General features: G+C 38.4%; 1 protein-coding gene across 1 annotated transcript in view; it reads left to right on the top strand.

The window, feature by feature from the left end:
• The window catches only part of FANCC (FA complementation group C), a 325,895-nt gene that overhangs the window by 205,547 nt on the left and 97,371 nt on the right, over positions 1–22,977 (top strand). Inside the window, exons 5-6 of the mRNA XM_040245158.1 lie at positions 20,057–20,170; positions 21,076–21,140. Coding sequence (XP_040101092.1) covers positions 20,057–20,170; positions 21,076–21,140 — 179 coding nt within the window. The remainder of the gene's footprint in view (positions 1–20,056; positions 20,171–21,075; positions 21,141–22,977) is intronic.

Below are 22,977 nucleotides of genomic sequence, written 5' to 3'. Positions count from 1 at the left end.
GGTATACAAATATTCCATAGAGATATTAAAGTTTTTATCTGGTGAAAATGATTTAGTGGGATATAAAATCTTTACCCAAGTAAATAAGAAAATCAGTTGCATTCTCTATGTAAGTATTTTCTGAAGACACTTTGGCTTTTAAGATCTTTTTAAAACACTGGAGACATAAAATATTAATACTCCAAAAACTAGCTATTTCTTTCACTCTCTTCTATTGCTATAAATCAATTCTTCGCTGAAGATCAGTTTGTGTGTGTGTGCTCAGTCACTTCAGTCGTGTCCAACTCTCTGCGACCCCACGGACCATGGCCCGCCAGGCTCCTCTGTCCATGGGATTCTCCAGGCAAGAACACTAGAGTGGGTTGCCATTTCCTTCTGCAGCGATAAAGTATGAAGTGAGTGAAGTGAAGTCGTTCAGTGGTGTCCGACTTTTTTCAACCCCATGGACTGCAACCTACCAGGCTTCTCCATCCATGGGATTTTCCAGGCAAGAGTACTGGAGTGGGTTGCCATTTCCTTCTCCACCATGTAGCTTTTAATATTTTCTCTTTCTCTTTAATTTTTAATCAATATGATTATTATGTGTCTCAATGTTTTCCTTCTTAGGTTTATCCTGTATGTGGCTCTCTGTACTTCCTGGACGTGGGTGACTTTCTTTCTCATGTTAGGAAAGTTTTCAGCTATTACCTCTCCAAGTATTTTCTCAGGTCCTCTCTCTCCCTTTTTTCCTTCTGGAACCCTTATAATACGAATATTCCTATGTTTGACACTGTCCCAAAGGTCTCTTAAACTGTCCTTATTTCTTTTCATTCTTTGTTCTGTGTCAGTGATTTCCACCACTCTGTCTCCCAGCTCACTGATCCATTCTTCTGTCTCATTTATTCTGCTATTGATTCCTTCTAGCGTATCTTTCATTTTAGTCATTGAATCCTTCAGCTGTTTGTTTGTTCTTTATATTTTCTATTTGTTAAAAACTTCTTGCTCTGTGCATCCATTCTTTTCTCGAGTTCTTATATCATCTTTCGGGTGTTACTCTGAACTCTTTTTCAGAGAGACTGTTTCCACTTCACTTAGTTGTTGTTCTGGGGTTCATTCATCTGGAACATACTCCTTTGCGATCTCATTTTGTTTAAATTTCTATTTGTATTTTTATGTATGCGTTAGGTTAGTTGTATTTCTTGACCTTGGAGATAGCCCTCTATAGGGGATGTTCTCTGTGTCCCAGCAATACACTCTCCTCTTGTCACCCAAGAGCCAGGGATCAGCTGGTCCCAGAATAGTTTCTGATCTCTGTTTGCAGATTTAATTCTACAGGCTGTGGGATGGTAGTTTCCTTGCTTCTGGTAACTGCCTCCTGATGAGTGAATTTTGTCTAGAGACTTGTGCAGGCTTCCTGGTGGGAACAGCCGGTGCTTGCCCCCTGGTGGGTGGAGCTGGGCCTTGGCCGTCTGGTGGGCAGGGCTGTATTAAGGGACTTGTCTGGAGGTGACTATGTGCTCAGGAAGTCTTTAGGCAGCCTGTCTGCTGATGAGTGGTGCTGTGTTACTGCCATATGTGGGCAGGGCTGTATTAAGGGACTAGTCTGGAGGTGACTATGTGCTCAGGAAGTCTTTAGGCAGCCTGTCTGCTGATGAGTGGTGCTGTGTTACTGCCATATTCGTGGTTTGGCCTGAGGCATCATAGCACTGGAGCCTATAGGCTATTGGGTGAGGCCAGGTTTTGGCACTAACGATCTAAGCAATGGTCTCGGTGTGTACCTCCAGTAAGAGTTCCATAGATGAATAGTCCCTAGTATGTTCGCCACCAGTTTTTATAACCCCAGAAGGAGCCAATGCTACCCTCACCCCACCTCCCCAAGAAACCCTGAAGGACCAGCAGGTTGGTCAGCCCCAGGTTCCTGTAAAGTCACTGCTTTGTCCCTGAATCCTGGTATACTAGGGAACCTGAAAGTGTCCTCCTAGAGTGGAGTTTCTGTTGCGCCCAGTCCTGTGGAGCTCCTGCAGGCAAACCCTACTGGCCTTCAAAGCCAAATGCTTTGGAGGCTCATCTTCCCAGTGCCAGGACCCTAGGATGGGGAGCCTGACATGGGGCTCAGAGCTTTCACTCCTATAGGGGAGCTTCTGCAATATAATTGTTCCTCAGTTTCTGGGTCCCCTACTTGAGGGGTATGGGATTTGATTATATCACAAGTACGCCCCTCCTAGCACCTTGTTGTGGGTTTTTTTTCCTTGTATGTCTTTAGATGTAGAATATCCTTTCTGGTAGGTTCCAGTTGTCCTTTTGATAAGGGACTGGAAAGCAAAAGTAGGAAGTCAAAAGGTGCCTGGAGTAATAGGCAAGTTTGGCCTTGGAGTACAAAATGAAGCAGGGCAAAGGCTAACAGACTTTTGCTGGGAGAACGCACTGGTCATAGCAACACCCTCTTCCAACAACACAAGGGATGACTCTATCACATGGACATCACCAAATAGTCAGTACTGAAATCAGATTGATTATATTCTTTGTAGCCTAAGATGGAGAAGCTCTATCAGTCAGCAAAAACAAGACCAGGAGCTGGCTGTGGCTCAGATCGTGAACTCCTTATTGCAAAATGCAGACTTAGATTAAAGAAAGTAGGGAAAACCATTAGACCATTCAGGTATGACCTAAATCAAATCCCTTAGGATTGTATAGTGGAAGTGACAAATAGATTCAAGGGATTAGATCTGATAGACAGAGTGCCTGAAGGATATGGACGGAGGTTCGTGACATTGTACAGGAGGTGATGACTAAAACCATCACCATGAGAAAGAAATGCAAAAAGGCAAAATGTTGACTGAAGAGGCCTTACAAATAGCTAAGATAAGAGAAGCTAAAGGTGAAGGAGAAAAGGAAAAATATATCCATCTAAATGTAGAGTTCCAACGAATAGCAAGGAGAGATAAAAAAAAGCCTTCCTCAGTGATCAATGTGAAGAAATAGAGGAAAACAATAGAATAGGAAAGACTAGATATCTCTTCAAGAAAATTAGATGCCAAGGGAACATTTCTTGCAAAGATGGGCACAATAAAGCATGGAAACAGTATGGACCTAACAGAAGCAGAAGATATTAAGAAGAGGTGGCAAGAATACACAGAAGAACTATACAAAAAAGATCTTCATGACCCAGATAATCACCATGGTATGATCTCTCACCTATTCAAACATCCTAGAATGTGAAGTCAAGTGGGCCTTAGAAAGCATCACTACGAACAAAGCTAGTGGAGGTGATGGAATTCCAGTTGAGCTATTTCAAATCCTAAAAGATGATGCTGTGAAAGTGCTGCACTCAATATGCCAGCAAATTTGGAAAACTCAGCAGTGGCCACAGGACTGGAAAAGGTCAGTTTTCATTCCAATCCCAAAGAAAGGCAATGCCAAAGAATGTTCAAACTACAGCACAATTGCAGTCATCTCACACACTAGCAAAGTAACGCTCAAAATTCTCCAAGCCAGGCTTCGACAGTTTGTGAACTGAGAACTTCCAGATGTTCAAGCTGGATTTAGAAAGGGTGGAGGAACCAGAGATCAAATTGCCAACATCCGCTGGATCACTGAAAAAGCAAGAAAGTTCCAGAAAAACATCTACTTCTGCTTTATTGACTATTTATTCTGTTCTTCTTTATTGACTACTGCAAATGGTGAGTGCATCCATGAAATTAAAGGACACTTGCTCCTTGGAAGGAAAGCTGTGACAAACCTAGAAAGCGTATTAAAAAGCAGAGGCATCACATTGCTGACAAATGTCCATATAGTCAAAGCTGTGGTTTTTCCAGTGATGATGTATGAATGTAAAAGTTGGGCCATAAAGAAGGCTAAGTGTCCAAGAATTGATGCCTTCGAACTGTGGTGCTGGAGATGACTGTTGAGGGTCCCTTGGACAGCAAGGAGATCAGACCAGTCATTCCTAAAGGAAATCAACTCTAAAGGAAATTACCTGCTATAGTAAGTATATTTAGTAAAGTATACACTTCCAGGTCTATGTACTTAGAGTCTTTCTACATTACATGATTATTGATATGTTTTAATGCCATTGTTTGAATCATTCATTGGAAGGAGGGATGCTGAAACTGAAGCTCTAATACTTTTGCCACCTAGTGTTAAGAACTGATTCATTGGAAAAATCCCTGATACTGGGAAAGATTGAGGGCAGGAGAAGAAGGGGGTGACAGAGGATGAGATGATTGGATGGCATCACCAATGCAATGGATATGACTTTGAGCAAACTCCAGGAGATGGTGAAGGACAAGGAAGCCTGGCATGCTGCAGTCCATAGAGCTGCAGAGTCAGACATGACTGAACACTAACAACAAAACACCCTTAAGTGTTATTCTGATGGACCGGAAATAGCATCCATAGTCCCTATTACCACAACCTATAAAACGCTACATGTTTGGAATCCTGTTTCATCTCCATTCTCATTTCATACCATTCTGCCCTATGCACGCCACGGCCCAGGTCCACTGGCCTTCTTGGTTTTTTTTCGGTAGCACTTTCTTTCTTGCATTTGTCGTAAGTTTGCTGATTGCTTGACCGGGAATGCTCTTCCTTCTACAAGGTCAGTCTTCAGAGCTGCCTTTCCTTACTTATCTGAAGTAATTCCGCCCGCCCACCCTGCCCCGCCACCTCTCGCCACTACATTTTTTCTAATCATAGCATCCTGATTGCTTCCTCTATAACACCATGTCACTTCATTGTTTATCTCTTTATTTATTCACTTCCTCTCCCCCTCCCCCTGCTAGAGTAAAATCCCCTGAGTGCACCAGACAGTCTTGTTCACTGCTATGTCTTTCAAATAAGGTACAAAATGAGTGCTCAGTAAATGAATTTGCCCACCACTAGGTGATGAGATGAGAGATTCTTGCTAATTGCAGTTTTTTCTTCAACTGTAGATGAGGAAAGGTCTTCATCAGGGAAGGGGGGCATGGTGTGATGAGAGAGAAAACATGAAATATTAATAATTGCTCAGGAAGTTGCCAAGCAGACTGACTAGAGAAGCATAGGCAGGTTGGAAGGCTGCACCAAGCCCGTCAAGGAATGTGGTAATGAAATCAGAGTCATCGGCTCAGGTGTCTGATGTTCTTAGCAGTTCAGCTTTACAGGCAACTGATGAAGAGAAATACAGAATTGAATTCACAAAGGTTTTACAGGGCATGTACCACAATACTGTAGAAAGGGGGAGGGGGCAGGGAGTTGAGGATGTGATTATTTAAGCTTGGCAAAGTATCAAACACATGACCTGCTTAAAGTAAGTATATTTAGTAAAGTATACACTTCCAGGTCTATCTACTTAGAGTCTTTCTACATTACATGATTATTGATATGTCTTAATGCCATTGTTTGAATCATTCAGATTGTTATGAACTAAAGTTCAGGCTTATTTTCTGAAGCCTTTTGATTTCGGTTTTTGGAAAGTCAACTCTATCCTCTCTCCTCTGCCCCCCGGAACTAATGAGTGAGCATGCAAGAGGTTCTGTAAGCAAAAGTAAAAAGTGTAGACTTTGTTATGATTGGTGCTATGTTTAGATATTCTGTGAATTGTGTCATGTCAGCATCCTGCTCGTGGAGTAGGCTATATAAACAGTGGGTGTTGGGCGGTTCATTGAATGAGCAGCCTTCCTTCACGCTTTACAGACTTAACCACTGTGATTCTCCAGATTTCTGAGTGTTTATTTCATAGTTAAAACAAAAAAAAAAAAGACTCTAAAAACACCTGGCCAGTTAAATTTTTATTGTAGATCACTTCATTTAAACTGCAGTATGCTTTAGTCACTCAGCCATATCCAACTCTTTGCGACCCCATAGCTCACCAGGCTCCTCTGTCTGTGGGGTTTTTCAGGCAAGAATACTGGAGTGGTTTCAGTGGACATATAAATTTTTAAATGAAAAAAAGAAATACATTGAAAACAGAATTTTGAAGGAAAAGCTGCAGAAATCTGTCTGCAGTAATTTGTTTCGGCTATGGTTGTAAAAGTACAACAGGAATGGGAATAACTTTGTTCTAATTGATGTTCAAAGGATTCAAATAATAGCATAGCTGAATGCACAGTATGCCATTGTGAAAATATTATATATACCAAGTTTTAAGTTAAAAGAAATTATTTTTGAATTTGATTTTAAATACCATTATAACTTTGTATTTGTAACATTATTTTTAAAATTATAGAGGAGTATCATACCATAATTTTGAGTATCCAGAGTGAAATGAGAAAAAGATTAAGAAAAGAGACAGGGGCCCACAGATTATGCAGGGAAGGATTGTTTTTTGGGAGGTGTGAGGTACGCTTTATACAATGAGAGAACAGAAACTGCAGAAGGTAGAAATTAGTAGGAAATAATTAATCTTTAGAGAAAACAGGCTCAAACAGTTGTTTAGACTACATGGTAACACTGGTAACAACAGTTTTAGGGGTATGAGTGTTACTGATTGTAAAGCCTTAAAAGTACAGACACAAATAATAAATACAGGGAAAAATAATGTTTTTTGCCTTTCACTGGGCAAGAATTTCTGCCTTCCCAGGAACTCAGGACCTTCTTCATGGGACTGATCAGTAGAGTTCTAGGCCTATGATTCCTCCTAACTGTGTCCTCTGCCCAAAAGCAAAAATAGCATGAGAGGGGTGGGGGGTTTGGTAGGAGGCATGGGCAAGAGCCAAGGTTAGTTTTTTATGGAAAGGACTGCATGAAAAATACCACCTTTTACGCATTCAGAAGCCATGGCCACAGTGGCACATAGCTGCCTTCCTGGGATCCCTGAAAAGTGGACCTTAGGGAGAGAAAGAGGAGCTTGTGTCTCTAATTTGGGGAAATTAAAAATACTTGTTTGTTTTTTTTCTCTTTATCTGAAAATTTATTATTATTTAACAGTATGCTTTTTGGTTATCTGTTTTAATTACAGCAGTGTGTACATGTCAATCTCAAACTCCTGTTCTATCCCTCCCCCCATTCTTACCCTCTGGCAACCACAAGTTCATTCTCCTCAAGCGATCTTGCTGCACAGGGGAGTCTAAGGCTTGTCTGGACTGCTGTTATAGTAGATTTTCGTGACAGAGGAAGGAATCGCTGCAGCAGAGGCAGGGAGGTGATAGGGTGACCTGGGCTTTTCTCTGTTCTCTTGATTTTCTCCGCAGTGCACAGGAGACAAGTATACACAGGGTTCAAAGACCCAGTGTTTGGGCAGTGGTCAGGTGCTCAGGTCACAGTACAGTGAGATGGGTGGTGGTCCTGGTGGAAAAGCAGATCCTAGGGGTCTTCAGCCTGAGGTTTTGATTTGGTGGACTGTCTGCATGGTAGTAAGAAAAAAAGATGGTTCAGATCAAGGTATTTACACATCGCACCAGGAGAAACACTGAGAGAGGCAACCAGTTTTCACGTATGGCTCTTCCTGGACCTCTTCATACTTTTCTTATTTGATTGTGGCAAACCTTGAGACGCTACCCTCACTGTTAGGTAAGTGTATGCAAGAGCAGGCATTTATGGTGAGACAGAGAGCAGGAGGCCAACCTTGACTGTAATTGTGAAGAGAGAGAAGATTAAATGTACTCAGAACCCAGGAATAGGTTCCATTTTTACCCAAATGAGACAAAATATAACAGTAGCCATTAATGATGAAGGATCTGCTGTGAGCTGACATATTATGCTAGCTACTTCCCATGTATATGTAACAATTATATAGCAAACCTATAGTGTCAATTTTATAATCTACATTTTATAGAAGAAGGAACTGAGCAGACCTAAACATGGTTAAATTAAAAAACAAATTACCCCAAGGTCAGGTACCTAGGACTCAAATCAAAGTCTGTTTAACTTGAAAGCCCCATGATCTTTTTTCTTTCTTTATCAATATTTCTTAACTCATACAAAAAATTCATTAATATAGTCTAATACAACCTACAGACTGGGAGCAAACATTTGCAAATGCTGTGACCGATAAGGGATTAGTCTCTGAAATTTACAGTTAATGACTCTGTTATACTCTGGCTTCTTCCCTGGTTTGAAATCATGTCTGAACTTTTAGAGATCCGAGAGTGTGGTTTATGACGGAGGCAAAATAATCAATGACTAACTACTTATTGAATTTTGCTTCCCAGCCATTGTAATAGAGAAAAGTGTTTCTCAACACATTTTCTTCATGTAGTTAGTTCTTCATGTATGGTTAGTTTTTCTTCAGTAGTAAGTTGTTCACTGAATTAAACTTAGTCCACTTATACTTAAGGAGATATAGACTTTGTAAAATTGGAAGTCATTTAACAGTCATTTAATTAAAATGAAAGTAACTCTTATAATTGCAGATCTATTAGTTTGAACCTGTGATCCTCTAAGACGACTAATAAGCAAGACCATTACCTGTTGGAAACAAGCTGTTACATTCTAGGTTGGAAATTAGACATTGTTTTCTTTGGCATTGTTTAAGTTAATTTATTTGCACTGCCATCTTGTGTTTGAAGGTAATAATGTGTAAGTCCTAAGCTTAGCCTATTTAATTCCATAAAAAGTTTAACCATCCATTATTATACCTTTGCTGAAGAATACATTATCACAAATATTTGTAATGAAAACAATGAGGATTTTTTCCCTAAAATAATTTTAAACTAATTTAGTCATGTCTGATTTTTAGAAAGAATGCATTAGAAATAAACCTATACCTTAATTGAGAACTCATTTCTTCTCCATTTTAATTATAGATAATTCTATTATTAGATGTACCAGTTGCATATTAAACAGTCTTTTAATCCGTAATTTATATTATAGAAGTAATAAATACATGGAAGCTTAAAAATGTTTAACAGAATCCCAAAGAGGTTTCCAAGCAAGTTTCATCTTGATTTTTTTAGTTTTATCATCAGCAATGGATTTGCATTATATCTCATATAATGAAAATAATCTTCCTTATTATTTCAGATTTTAAGAAGGATTTCAGATTTTAGAAGAGTTAGAAGTCAAACTAAATCATAATAATATTTCCTTCTTGAGAAGTCTCAGAATTATGGGTGCGTATTCTAACAGGTGCAGAATAACTATTGTGATAGTGGTGAAATATTTCATTTGATTTATTCCACTTTGTCTCTTCGAACCTGTGTCCAAAAGTAGTTTGAAGAATATGTAGCTTTGCCACTTGTCTCTGTACCCCTGATCAACAGCTTGCTTAGTGTGTATGTTTTTAAACTTCATAGAAATGGAATCATGCTATATGTTTACTTCTGTAATTTTCTTCTTTCTCTTATATGTGCTGTGCTTGGTTACTTGCTTTTCTATGTAAATTTTAGAAAAGCTTCTGAAGTTCTACTACAAAAATCATATTTAGAGTTGTTGATGGTACTATATTGAGTCTGCAAGACAGAGAATTGACATCTTTATGACACTGAATTTTTCTTGCTACGACTTGAATATCTCTCCATTTATGCCGGTCTTTAGTACATTTTTTTTTTTTTTTAGTTTTATAACACTTATCTTTGTTGTTTTGTCATGCAGTGCTGTGTACAGAACATTTCTTGCCGTTTTAGTACTTTATAGAGGGCAACTTTTTTTTTTTTTAGTGAAGTAATATATTTAGTTGATGCTTACATGTTGGTTTAGTTTCTAGAATGTCTTTGTTGGCAGGGAGAAATGATAACTTAAGATTGTATTATTAAGAAAAGTAGATGATTTTCACTATGCTATCTAATTTAGAAAAATATAGATCACTTAGCAGTGATTTGTTGGGAATTTTAACATCGCTTATGCAAACAAACAATTTCAGGATAATAATATAAATGTTTTATTAGATGTTTATATAAAATGTCATGGGAACATAAAAAAGGAAGTGACTAATTCAGTGTTTGGACACAGGTATTTTATATGGTGAAAGGACCTGCCAGCTATTCAAAATGGCCCATTTCTGCTGACCAAAGTCAGAATACTATAGATACTTCTGTGAAAACTTGAGAAAAGAGAAGATTAAGAATGTAATCTTGTTCAGTTCAGTCACTCAGTCATGTCTGACTCTTTGTGACCCCATGGACTGCAGCACACCAGGCTTCCCTGTCCATCACTAAATCTTGGAGCTTGCTCAAACTCATGTTCTTTGAGATGGTGATACCATCCAACCATCTCATCCTCTGTTGTCTCCTTCTCCTCCTGCCTTCAATCTTACCCAGCATCAGGGTCTTTTCCAATTAGTCAGTTCTTTCACATCAGGTAGCCAAAGTACTGGAATTTCAGCTTCAGCATCAGTCCCTCCAATGAATATTCAGGACTGATTGCCTTGGATTGACTGGTTTGATCGCCTTGCAGTCCAAGGGATTTTCAAGAGTCTTCTTGTTATCTTGTACCTTGAAGATTAAATTTTGGAGCCAAAAATAATTGAATAAATTGGATTGAACTAACAAAAGCTTTGTTTTCTTATTTGAGTTTGCAGGGGAAAAAGATTTTTTAATGTATAATTTTTATTTAAGTATATTTGAGGCTGTTTTGTAATTTTCCAGTGCTTCTTTCAGAAAAGATGGTCCTTGCTACTCACCACTTTTCCTGTTCCTTCTGGGTGCTGTTAGTACTGTGGCATTCTTATAGGTTGCCACAGGCTGAGTAGCAACAAATTAGTGTATTTTTTAAAAGCAGTTGGATATTATGAAAATATTTAAGGTCTCAAATCAGTAGTCTTTTTTTTTTTTTGACCCATGCCATGCAGTGTGCATGATCCTGGTTCCCTGACCAGGAACTGAACCTGTGTTCCCTGCAGTAGAAGCACAGAGACTTAACCAGTGGACCACCAGGGAAGTTCCAGAGCAGTGCGTTATTCAGTGAAATTATATCCACATCAATGTGCCAGATTCCAGTCAGTGTTACCAAATTAAGTAAAATTCTTTGAATTAAAAGTGCATGGCAATGTCATGTTTTGTTCCAGACATCTGTGGGTATTTCATGGACTGAAACTTGGGAAATCGTGAAAAGGAAAATTGCTCATTTTGTAGTGTAATGAGGTCACAAAGGAATCCTATAGTAATTTTATTTTTCACTGAATGTAAATGAGCAGTTCATTCTATTGAGTTTTAATTCACCTAGGGTTTATTGCACACCTAGTATGTGAAATGCCAAGGGCAAGTTAACAGTTGCTCTAAAGAATATGAAGATTGGTTAAGACAGTCCTTTTCACTGTCTTACTAATGAGTAGAATGAGGAAATATAACTACAGTGCAAGGCAGAACTTGGAAGGCATGGTGAGAAAAATACAAATAGGATACCATGGAGATTTCAGGGGAATACTATCTCATACTATTGCAAACTGGAACAAGAATCTTGGGGAAAGATAGATTTTGAAAGATAGGTACAATTTGGGCAGCTATAAATGGGTGAGGGTTGTTGGGTTTCTCAGGAGAAAGAAATGATATGGGGAAAAGGCTGGGTGAGTTTGATGACCAGCAGAGAGTCTGATGTTACCAAATCACAGGGATCAAAGAGAAAAACTGGGAGAAGCAAGTTTGACCAGATATTCTGAGGCCCCATAGGGGAGGCTGTGCTTAGGAGTCCAGTGAAGTATTAAAACAGTCAAGTGACAGAAGCATTTCCCAAGTCTTTGCCCACACACCATAGCCCCCTTTCCGTTGCCGTTTCTAATCCCTCTAGCCATTTTTCTCTATCTATCCCAGCCAACGTTATACACCATCTCTTTCTTTCTTTCCTATACCTTCTTCCCCAGCTGTCAGAATCAGCTCAAAAGTCATCATCTCAGGGAGCACTCTGAAACCCTACAGTTGGAATTAATCATCACTTCCTCTGTTCCCACAGTGATTGTCTTACCGCCTCATTATAGCACTTACTGCATTCTGTCTTGTATTATGGATATTTCCATCTCTGTCTCCCTTCATCAGACTGTAGTGGGCTTCCTATCACAATAGACCCAGTAGAGTGCCTTGAATATATGTTTGTAGAATGAAAGAATGAATAAGGCATCCTTGTTTACAAAAGTTTTTATCTTTAATATGTATAAAGAGATAGGTGTAGTAAAGACCAAAGTGGTGGAAAGTCTAAAAGACTTAAATGATCAGATGAAGAAATTGTTTGGAGAAGTATAAAATATGTGCTCTGTCTCAGTTCAAGAATATTGACCACAATTTGGCTCTGCTAACCCTTTGCCTGAGCAAAAACCACAGCCCTTCTTCCACACCCATACCCTGCGCCAAACCACAGCCTCACTGCTCCAACTTTCCTAACCCGCCTGTGAATGTGCTGCCTGTTACAAGATGGAGCAGATACAATGAGGCTAGAACAAGAAAGAACACCTGAAAACAAGGGAAATGGATTTTCCCTCTGATTTATTTACTTTTCTCCTTGAAAGTTCACTTTCATGGTTATAAGTATTTTTAAATGGCTTTTCAAACATTAGCAGAGTCCTTCAAACTCCTATGTGGATCAAAATTGGACTTAAAATGTTTTATGCACAATTGTGTTGGTTCCTATACTTTCCACCCATGACGGATTTTAGATCACTAGTCAGGATGATGTATTTGCACTTTTTCTTTATGCCTTTCAAATTGGCATTTTTTTCCAAAAAATATTCAATCTACATGCACATGTTTTTGTTGATAATGATTTATATATTTAGAAGCCCAGTTCCTATCAGTAAAATAAGTGGTTGGAGTAGAAGATTTCCAAGTTTTTTCAGCATTTTAAAATGAGTCAATTACTTGTGTGACTATAGGAATTAATTTTTGTCCAAGGGCCAATGCCTATGGAATCATATGGTTTTGGTTTTAGAGTACTTACCACTAGATGGCAGTAAGAAAAATTGTTCTTAGCAATGAGAAGTGCTTATCAATTTTTAATTTTACTTTAAAAGAGAAATTTGTTTGGTCCAAAGTTTCAGGTGTCTTTTTATAAGTTATGGAAACATAGTCAGGCCTTGGTATGTTGTTTCTGGGACTTGTGCTTATTTCATCCTGGAATAAAACTCTGTGTCCCTTCAGAGCAATTTGCATTAGGGAATTATGAGAGAAAAAAAAAACAGACATAAGTTAATGATAAAAAGTATGATATGGTAAGTGTAGAAACTTTGGAAATACAGGTAGTATAAAGAAGAAATTTTAAATCACTCCCTGAAATACGTTATGGTAATAACTGTCATGTTTCTTCCTAGTATTTTTTTGAATATAAAATCTGTACCTCATTGAATATACAGTTTTTACACCTTGCTTTACAGATTAATGTCATGATGTCTTTTCTGTGTCATTAAATATCTTTTTTACAGTGTGATTCATGCTGTTGGATAAACCATGATGAATTTCAACCAGTACAGTGCTGTGGGGTACTTTGGTTGCTTCTAGTTTTTCACTGTAAAAAGTAATACTGCCATGAACCTGAATTTTTCCTTAGGATATATTCTTGGAAATCGAGTTACTGGGTAGAGGGATATGAATTTTAATGCTTTGGGTACATATCATCAGATGGCTTCCCAGAAAATCTTTACAAATTTCTGCTCCTAGCAGCAATGGAGTACCCCTCTCACCATATCCTTGCCAACACTGAGTATAGAGTTGTTTTTTTTATTATTTAAAACAAAAAAAAAGCAGGAGGTAGTAGGGGAAACTAATCTTTATAGCAATTGATTTTTTAAAAATCAGTTTCTAACCATATCATTTTGGGAATTTAGGCCAGGACAGATCTGCCAATTAAGTTATTTTTGTGTTTCCAAGACCGTGTTACAGTCAGCTTGTATAATGCAGTTGTTGTGATACTATCTAGGGAACTGTTTATGGCTGTTTTAAATACTGCTTGGTAATTATTTACAGTACCTGATTGCACCCTCTGAATCTATTGAATGTCCTAGATTTTTTTTTTTAACTTTCATTGGCTCAGTCTCCAGAGTAGACTCATGCAGTTTGGGGGAGCTAGCCTCCATGCATTCCATGCACTCCAACGCCCAGCATGTCAGTCCCTCTGGGCAGCTGGGATTAAAGAGGAAAGCCTTTACATAGTTTTCCTTAGGACCTGCAGTCTTAGCTGACCCTTAACTGTTGCTGCCTTGAAACTGGTTTTCTTCTATTGTATATGCACTATGTTACTTTCTATCCCAGCTGGGTCTGTAGTAATTCATGGTTTAATTTTTAAGAGTCAACCATGTGAATTATGATGGTAGCCACCAGTTTCTTGTTCAGTCGCTCAGTCACGTCCAATTCTTAGGGACCCCGAAGCACACCAGGCTTCTCTGTCCTTCACCATCTCCCAGACCATACTCAAACTCATGTGCACTGAGTCAGTGATGCTATCCAGCCATCTCATCCTCTGTCATTCCCTTCTCCTCCTGCCTTCAATCTTTCCCAGCATCACGGTCTTTTCAAATGAGTTGGCTCTTCCCATCAGGTGGCCAAAGTATTGGACCTTCAGCATAAGTCCTTCCAATGAATACTTAGGACTGATTTCCTTTAGGATTGACTGGTTGGATCTCCTTGTAGTCCAAGGGAATCTCAAGAGTCTTCTCCAACACCACAGTTCAAAAGCATCAATTCTTTGGTGCTCTGCCTTCTTTATGGTCCAACTTTCATATCCATACATGAATACTGGAAAAACCATAGTTTTGACTATAAGCACCTTTGTTGGCAAAGTAATGTCTCTGCTTTTTAATATGCTATCTGGGTTGGCCACAGCTTTTCTTCCAAGGAGCAAGCGTCTTTTAATTTCATGGCAGCAGTCACTGTCTGCAGTGATTTTGGAGCCCCAGAAAATAATAAGGTCAGTCACTGTTTCCATGTCTATTTGCCATGAGTGATAGGACAGGGTGCCATGACCTTTCTGGCTTCCCAGAAAATCTTTACAAATTTCTGCTCCCAGCAGCAATGGAGTACCCCTCTCACCATATCCTTGCCAACACTGAGTATAGAGTTGGTTTTTTTTATTATTTAAAACAAAAAAAAAGCAGGAGGTAGTAGGGGAAACTAATCTTTATAGCAATTGATTTTTGAAACTTTGCTTAATTGAGTTTTATTAAAAACTGAATTTATGGGATTTTAAGTGAGATGCCATACTTAGAGAACATAGCCCAGTGCTTCATTTATGGTAAGCACTCATAAAAACTTTGTTATCTTTGCTAGAAACCCTCAAGAAGCAACACTTGAGCAGGTAATTGGACTAGAAGAGCCCCCAGGTCTCCTGCATTGCAGGCAGACACTTTAACCTCTTAGCCACCAGGGCAGACCCCATCAGAGGGACTAGAACATATCAAAACTTTAAGGGACCAAAGAGCCTTCAGGTCTCCAAACAAGCTAAGGGGGCAAAATCAGTCCCAGACAGGGGCTGCAAAACCAGTGGGGCCAGGTTTCATCTTTTAGGGAGAGGTTTGAGCTTCACCCTAAGAGTTATTGGGAGTCTTAAGCTGAATGGTGACTTCCCTGTTGACTCAGTCAGTAAAGAATCTACCTGCAAGGCTGGAGACTCAAGTTCGATCCCTGGGTTGGGAAGATCCCCTGCAAAGGAAGTGGCAACCCACTCCAGTATTCTTGCCTGGGAAATTGCATGGACAGAGGAGCCTCCAGGCTGTAGTTCATGGTGTCGCAGAGAGTCGGACCCCACTAAGGGACTAAACTACCGCCAAGCTGAATGTTGTTTTTCAGTTCACTAAGTCATGTCTGACTCTTTTGCAACCCCATGGACTGTAACCCTCCAGGTTCGTCTGTCCACGGGATTTCCCAGGCAAGAATACTGGAGTATGTTGTCATTTCCTTCTCCAGGGGGTCTTCCAGACCCAGGGGTCGAATCCACATCTCCTGCATCTCTCTCCTGCATTGGCAGGTGGGTTCTTTACCACTGAGCCTCCAGGGAATCCAGTCAGATTTGCATTGTTTAACTATTCCAGCTGCTTCAAGGAGAACCCATACAGGGACATTCCTTATAAGGTTTTACCTTAAAGTAGGTAACCAGTCTTGGGCATGTTTCTTTCAATGTGTCTCAGTATCCTCATTGGTAACACATTCAGTAATAGCACTTACCCCATAGGCTGTGGAGATTAAATGAGTTGCTCTCTGTAAATTGTTAGTACAGCTCGCAGAATATAAATGCTTTAAATGTTTGCTAAATAGAATGCCAGTCTGGTAACAGAAAGTTAAGCACTTCCAGTGCTGTTTTCCTTCCATCTAGCATCAAACTAATCTTCTCTGTGAGAAACCCAGCCTGCTCCTGATTCTGAGCCTTTTGCAGCCTACTTTCCTAATAAGGAAACTGAGTTTTCTCTCTCCCCCTGCCTGGTCTGATGTGGGCACCTCCACATGGGTGCAGCATATGGTTAGCCAAGCCTGGCTGGACTTTGCCTTCACCAGAACACCTACACTGCACTCCCCACAGGGAGTCAGGTCCCACCTGCTGAAGGCACCATGTGTGCCCCTTGCTGTGGTTAACTAAGAATCCACCAGTAAACACCTCCCCTCGAAGAATGGCACATTGACGGTAATTTGCCTCCCCTGGCTCTGCCAACCTAACCACAACTGCTTGATCTCACCCAGAATGCATTTAGTGTTTGAAAATAACTGGGAGGTGAATTCTCCTGGGGCTGTTGTCAGCTCCTGTTTGCTTGCTGTATTTATAAAGGATAGCTTTGAACTGAAAGGAAAAAAAAGGCCAATACTTGGCAAGTACCTTCCATCCAGACTTTTCTTCACTCTAGACGGAACCTTTTCATTGTCTTATGCCTTATTAAAAAGTTCACTTTAACTCTGTAAATTTCCTGTTTTTCTCCCTCCCCAGTGGTTTCATTTTTTGTGCGTCATATTATACATGTGGCTGAGTCTTTTTTTTTCAATCATTAATATCTTCTACTAAGTAGTAGTATTTCAAAGTTACTTAGTTAGCTTGCTATGAACTCTTCTAATCTGAAGACAGTAGGTTGGCTTTCAGGTAGGAACAGCAGAGAAAGTTGCTCAGTCATGCCCGACTCTTTGTGACCCCATAACCTATACAGTCCATGGAATTCTCCAGGCCAGAATACTGGAGTGGGCAGCCTTTCCCTTCTCCAGGGGATCTTCCCAACCCAGGGATCGAACCCAGGTCTCCTGCATAACAGGCGGGTTCTTTACCAGCTGGCTCTTTCAGCAGATTTCAACCTATACTTTTTATTTTGTATTGGGGTATAGCCAATTAACAATGTTGTAATAGTTTCAGGTAAACAGCAAAGGGACTCAGCCATACATATTCATGTATCCATTCTCCCCTAAACCCCCCTCCCATCCAGGCTGCCACATAACATTGAACAGAGTTCCCTGTGCTAGCCAATAGGTCCTTGTTGGTTATCCATTTTATCCATAAACAGTAGTATGTACATGTTCATCCCAGACTCCCAAACTATCCCTTTCCCCTGACAGCTATAAATTCACTCTCTTAAGTCTGTGAGTGTGTTTCTGTTTTGTAAGTAAGATCATTTGCAGCAACATGGATGGGCCTAGAGAGTGTCATACTGAGTGAAGTAAGTCAGAGAAGGAGAAATATTGTTTGACATCCCTTATATGTAATCTAAAAAGAAATTATACAAATGAACTTACTGCCTGGAGTTCTGTTTTGAGGAAACTGACGCAAGTCAGAGCTCACAGGGAGAAAGTACCATGATCTACATAAAAGGGTGCCCACCAGACTAGGGGTGAGTTTTCCCCAGGGAGGAATTGTGATGGGGAAAAGAGATGGCACAGAGGTCTTCCTTGATGTTTCTAATGCTCTATTAAGTTCCATGGTGGAGGAATTGTTGTATTATTTTGTATCTTTTTAAATATGTAAAATGGTTTGTGATAGAATTGACATGATGAGTTAGTGATATGTGCCCTTTGTGTTAACTGGCAAAGCAGAAAGAAGAAAAATACATAAACCCATACTAGCGCCATCCCAGAGACTTAACATTTGGTGATATTTTCTTTCATTGTTTTTTTTTGTTCCTATGTCTGGATTATTTTTATAGTGATGAGCTCATTTCTATATATACAGTTTTGCATCTTCCTTTCTTCATTTAATATTATAACCATTTAAAATGCTGTCATATGTTCTTTATAAGCATTTAATGGCTTACAATGAGCCACAGTATTGAGGGTATCACAGATTAATAATTCCCTCCTGTTAGACATTTTTTTTGCTATAAAAAATAACACTGTGGTAAACATCTTTGCACATAATCCACATTGTCATATTTTGATTTATTTCCTTAAATGTATGCCAGATACATTAAAAGTCCTGAATGCTTTTAAAACCTTTAATATACATTCTCAAGTTGTTTTCTATAAAGTAACTAACCTATAAGGTGTCTAAATGTTACCACTTATAACATGTCTACATGTTACAAATGTCTAGGCAAACATAGCCCTATCAGTCCAAGCTTAGGGGTGGGTTATGGGCTGTGTTATACTCGCTCACACTCTGTGGGTGCCTTTGTCTGATTCACAGTAGCACTGATATGTGATTCCATTTGAATTTTTCCAATAGCTCACAGAGAACACCTGTTTCAGAGAACCCAGATTAGCCTTAGGTATTCATGTCTGTAAAAACTTTAATTCACTTAGTGGAAAATAGTTTGTTGATGTATAAATTTGCCCTTTTTGATTATGAGTCTAAACATTTATCCATGTGTTTCTTGGGCATTAGTATTTTATCTTAGGAATTATCTGTTCCTATGCTTTTTTAATGCTCTTAATATTTTTCATATGGTATTTTGTAAGGTCTGTCTAGCCAAAGCTATGGTTTTTCCAGTAGTCATGTATGGATGTGAGAGTTGGACTTTAAAGAAAGCTGAGCGCTGAAGAGTTGATGGTTTTCAACTGTAGTGTTGGAGAAGACTCTTGAGAGTCCCTTGGACTGCAAGGAAATCCAACCAGTCCATCCTAAAGGAGATCAGTCCTGGGTGTTCATTGGAAGGACTGATGTAGAAGCTGAAACTCCAATACTTTGGCCACCTGATGCGAAGAACTGACTCATTTGAAAAGACCCTGATGCTGGGAAAGATTGAGGGCAGGAGGAGAAGGGGACGACAGAGGATGAGATGGCTGGATGGTATCACCAACTCAATGGACATGGGTTTGGGTGGACTCTGGGAGTTGGTGATGGACAGGGAGGCCTGGCGTGCTGTGGTTCATGGTGTCGCAAACAGTCAGACACGACTGAGCGACTGAACTGAACACTAAATTTGATTCTGTATTGGTGTGTATAGTTGCTTCAGTCGTGTCCGACTCTGTAGCCCGCCAGGCTCCTCTGTCTATGGGATTCTCCAGGCAAGAATACTGGAGTGGGCTGACATGCTCTCCTCCAGGGGATCTTCCTGACCCAGGGATCGAACCCATGTCTCTCACATCTCCTGCGTTGGCGGGTGGGTTCTTTACCGCTAGTGCCGCCTGGGAAGTCCAAATTTGATTACATATGCAGTATTATTTGTTGTTAATATTCTTAGTTTGTGCATATTCACTGGGAAGCACAAAGTGTGTTTTTTTTGAGGGGGAGCTGTTTTGTTGTAATTTAGAGCAATTGTTGATTTGCTCCCTTGACTTTAAGTTTATAAAGTTCTTCCCCATTCAGACATGTGAAAAGTACTTCTGTTTTCTTCTTGCTTATTATTTTATTTCAGTTTTACATTGATTTCTTTGATTTATAGTAAATTCAAGTATATTTTGATAAGTAACATAAGGTGAGAATATAATTTTTTCAAGTAGTTTTCCTAGTACCATTTATTGCATAATCTTTCCTTTCCCTAGTGATTTGTGATGTGTTCCTTGTCAGGTATTAAATAATCATCTCTACTCTGATAAGAATGTTTTTACTGAGTTTAAAACCAGTAACGATCACATTTTTAGTGTAGTTAGAGCCTTGTTCATTAGTTTTACATATTTCACTATTAATGTTTTTTTAATTTACTTAATGTAATAATTTTATCACTAACTTATTTCCTCTTTATATCTGAATCAAAGTGAACTGGGTATTTGGAAAAATTATGATTATTCATTTCATTGAGACCACTCCATTTACAAATGACCCAGCTTCTTGGCATTATACATAATAGGCACTTATTTCACTTTTAAGACCTTTTTCTCTTTCTGTTTATGTTTTTTAGAGGTTGTTATCTCATATAGTTTCCACATCCAGATTTGATATAAAAGAAGTTGGTCTTTTTAATCAAGTTCTTGGGTATGCACCCACAGACTACTATCCTGGTTTACTTAAAAATGTGAGTATTTTTAATTTATTAGTATTGAAATTTTCATTGCTTAATGTACCATCTGCAAAAAAGGTAAATGGAAATATTTCACTCCTCCAGGAGAGATGTTTAACTTTTCTATGTTTATCTCTTCTTACCTTGGGTGGACTTATGGCCATGTAAGGAAAAAATGTGAGATGAGAGATTATGAGAAGAAGAAGGAAACCAGGAGAGGTTATTCTAAATCAACCAACCTCTCTGTCCCTTAACACATCTCATTTATTCTCTCAAAGATTTCTAGGAGAAGAGACTTCCTTAACCAATATAAACACAGTCTTTTACTGTTGGACAAATTTCATATTTAAAAATAACCTGATGGGAATTTTATGTTAAGGCAAAATATTCAATAAATAACAACCTTCTATATATTTACATCTTAGTATTAAAGCTGTGATTTCTTCTGCCTTAAATTTTAGCCAAATTCAAGGAACAATTTATGGTCTTAGCCCAGCTCTTTTAAAAAATGTTTGGGATTTTAATGTTTGAATACTGTTCTAGTCTTTTGGAAGCTGTATACATGAACAGCATTTTAAAAAATTAATAAGTTAAGAAAGAAAAAAGTAAACTAACTCTAACATGGTTTTATTTTTAATAGGTTTGGTTTTAATTTGGGGGAAATTAATGACTTGTCTAGTATTCATTTGCTTAAATATTTAGGAATACAGAGTAACAGACATTAAACATAAAACCCAGATTATTAGTAAATGTGATTTGGCACTGCTTTCTTTTTGTTTTGAAAAAGTAAGGCAAGGAGAGGATTGGTGGAGGAAGAGAGTGGGGAATCTCAACGGAAATATCACTCACACCAAGAAAAATAGAACTGATGTAATCCTGTTTGCAGCGTGAGTTAACCTGCAACTGATTTTGTTTTACAGATGGTTTTATCATTAGTGTCTGAACTCCGAGAGAATCATCTTAATGGATTTAACAGTCAAAGTCGGTAGGTGTTAAACTAAACATCCCCCTTCTCAAGTTTCAAAATGTATCAGTTTGTTATGAAAGAAAAGTTTTATAATTCTTAGGTAATGCATGTTCATAATTATGGTTATATTCTATGTAGAGAGATTATTTTCAGGGGGATACATGGCAAATTGGCAATTTTTACAGATTTTCTTTTTTTAATCACTATTCTCTCAACTCTCAAGTCGTTAAGTAGATCAAACAATGTCTCTTGGGTACCAATTGAGTAAAACTGATACCCACATATGCAGTATGCAACAGAAAAGAAAGAATGCATGGCTCAGTGTGAGGCTGTATCATTCACACACACAGTTACACAATCAAAATTATTTACAAGGCAGCAGATATTTGGTGTGCACAAATAACCTATTTTAAGAAACACAATATACCAAAATCTAGAGTAACCAAATCAAATAGATTCAGACAAATTAAAATGCAATTAATCACATTATAAAATGTTTCTTCACTAAATGAAATAATTCAAAGTTGTTTTTATTGGTGAGCATTTTTAACAAATCATTAGGAGAATCTGGGACCAAAGAAATTTGTGATTTTTTTTTTTTTTAATAAAGCTGTTGCCAATTAAAGCTCTGTCTGAAATGGTGTTTGCCCTCAGTCTTTAGGAACCATTTGTATTTAACCCCTTAAAGTAAAATATAAAACTCTTAGATGAAAACACTGGAGAAAATCTTCATGACATTAGATTTGGCAGGGATTTTTTTGAATACACTAAAATCATAAGAAACAAAGCACCAAGTAGATAAACTGGATTTCATTACAATTAATACAATACCTGGTAAGTGAGATATATCATTCAGTTGGGAATAATATATCTGATAAAAGGTTAATATTCTGACTATAAAAAAAACTCCTAAAAACAACAACAAAAGCTCAATTCAAAAATGGGTAAGAGACTTTATTAGGGACTTTATTAGAGACTTTATTAGTTGTACAAAGACATACAACTGTCCAATAAGCATATAAAACGATGCTCAAAATTACTCATTCTTATGGAAATTCAAATTAAAGTCACAGTGGGATACTACAACACACCTAAGTAGAATGGCTATAATTTAAAAAACAACAAACAGAATGGAAAATGACCTTTTGGCAAGGAGGTGGAGAAAGTAGAACCCTCACACAGTGCTGATGAGAATGTAAGTGGTAAAGCCCTAGTAGAAAACAGTATGGCAGTTCCTCAGAGAGTTCAGCGTTGAATTTCCATAAGGCCTAGCAATTACTGTAACTGCTTTGGTGAGCAGTGTGGTGGTTTACTATAAAGTTAAACATACCCTTACCGTTGAACCCGACAGTTTCACTCAAGTATTAAGTAATGACAAAGAAAAATGTAGGTATTCACAAATATTTCTATATAAATATTCATAGCTGCTTTATTTGCAGTAGTTCAGAAACAGAAACAATCTAGAGGACCATCTTCAAGTGAACACAAAAATAAATAAAAAATTATCTGTTACCATTGTTTAAAAAAATGAAAAGACAAGTCATACATTCTGAGAAAATATTGTCAAATCATACGTCTGATAAAGAGCTCATACCCAGAATATACAGAGAAGTCAGTAATAGGAAGACAGATAACTCAGTTAAAAAACTGGTAAAAGATGGGACTGTATATCACTGAAAATATATATACATATACAAATGGCTAATAAGCACACAGATGCTTGTATGTGAATGTTCATACTGGCATTATTCACAATAGACCAAAACAGAAGCAACCCAAATATCTATCAACTAATGGATGGATAAAATATGCTTTGTCCATACAATAGAATGCTATTTCTCAGTGAAAAAGGAAC

The sequence above is a fragment of the Oryx dammah genome, unplaced genomic scaffold, assembly GCF_014754425.2.
Source record: "Oryx dammah isolate SB20612 unplaced genomic scaffold, SCBI_Odam_1.1 HiC_scaffold_1, whole genome shotgun sequence".
In the NCBI taxonomy this organism is placed as follows: Eukaryota; Metazoa; Chordata; class Mammalia; order Artiodactyla; family Bovidae; genus Oryx; species Oryx dammah.
This window is presented reverse-complemented; position numbering and strand designations above follow the sequence as displayed.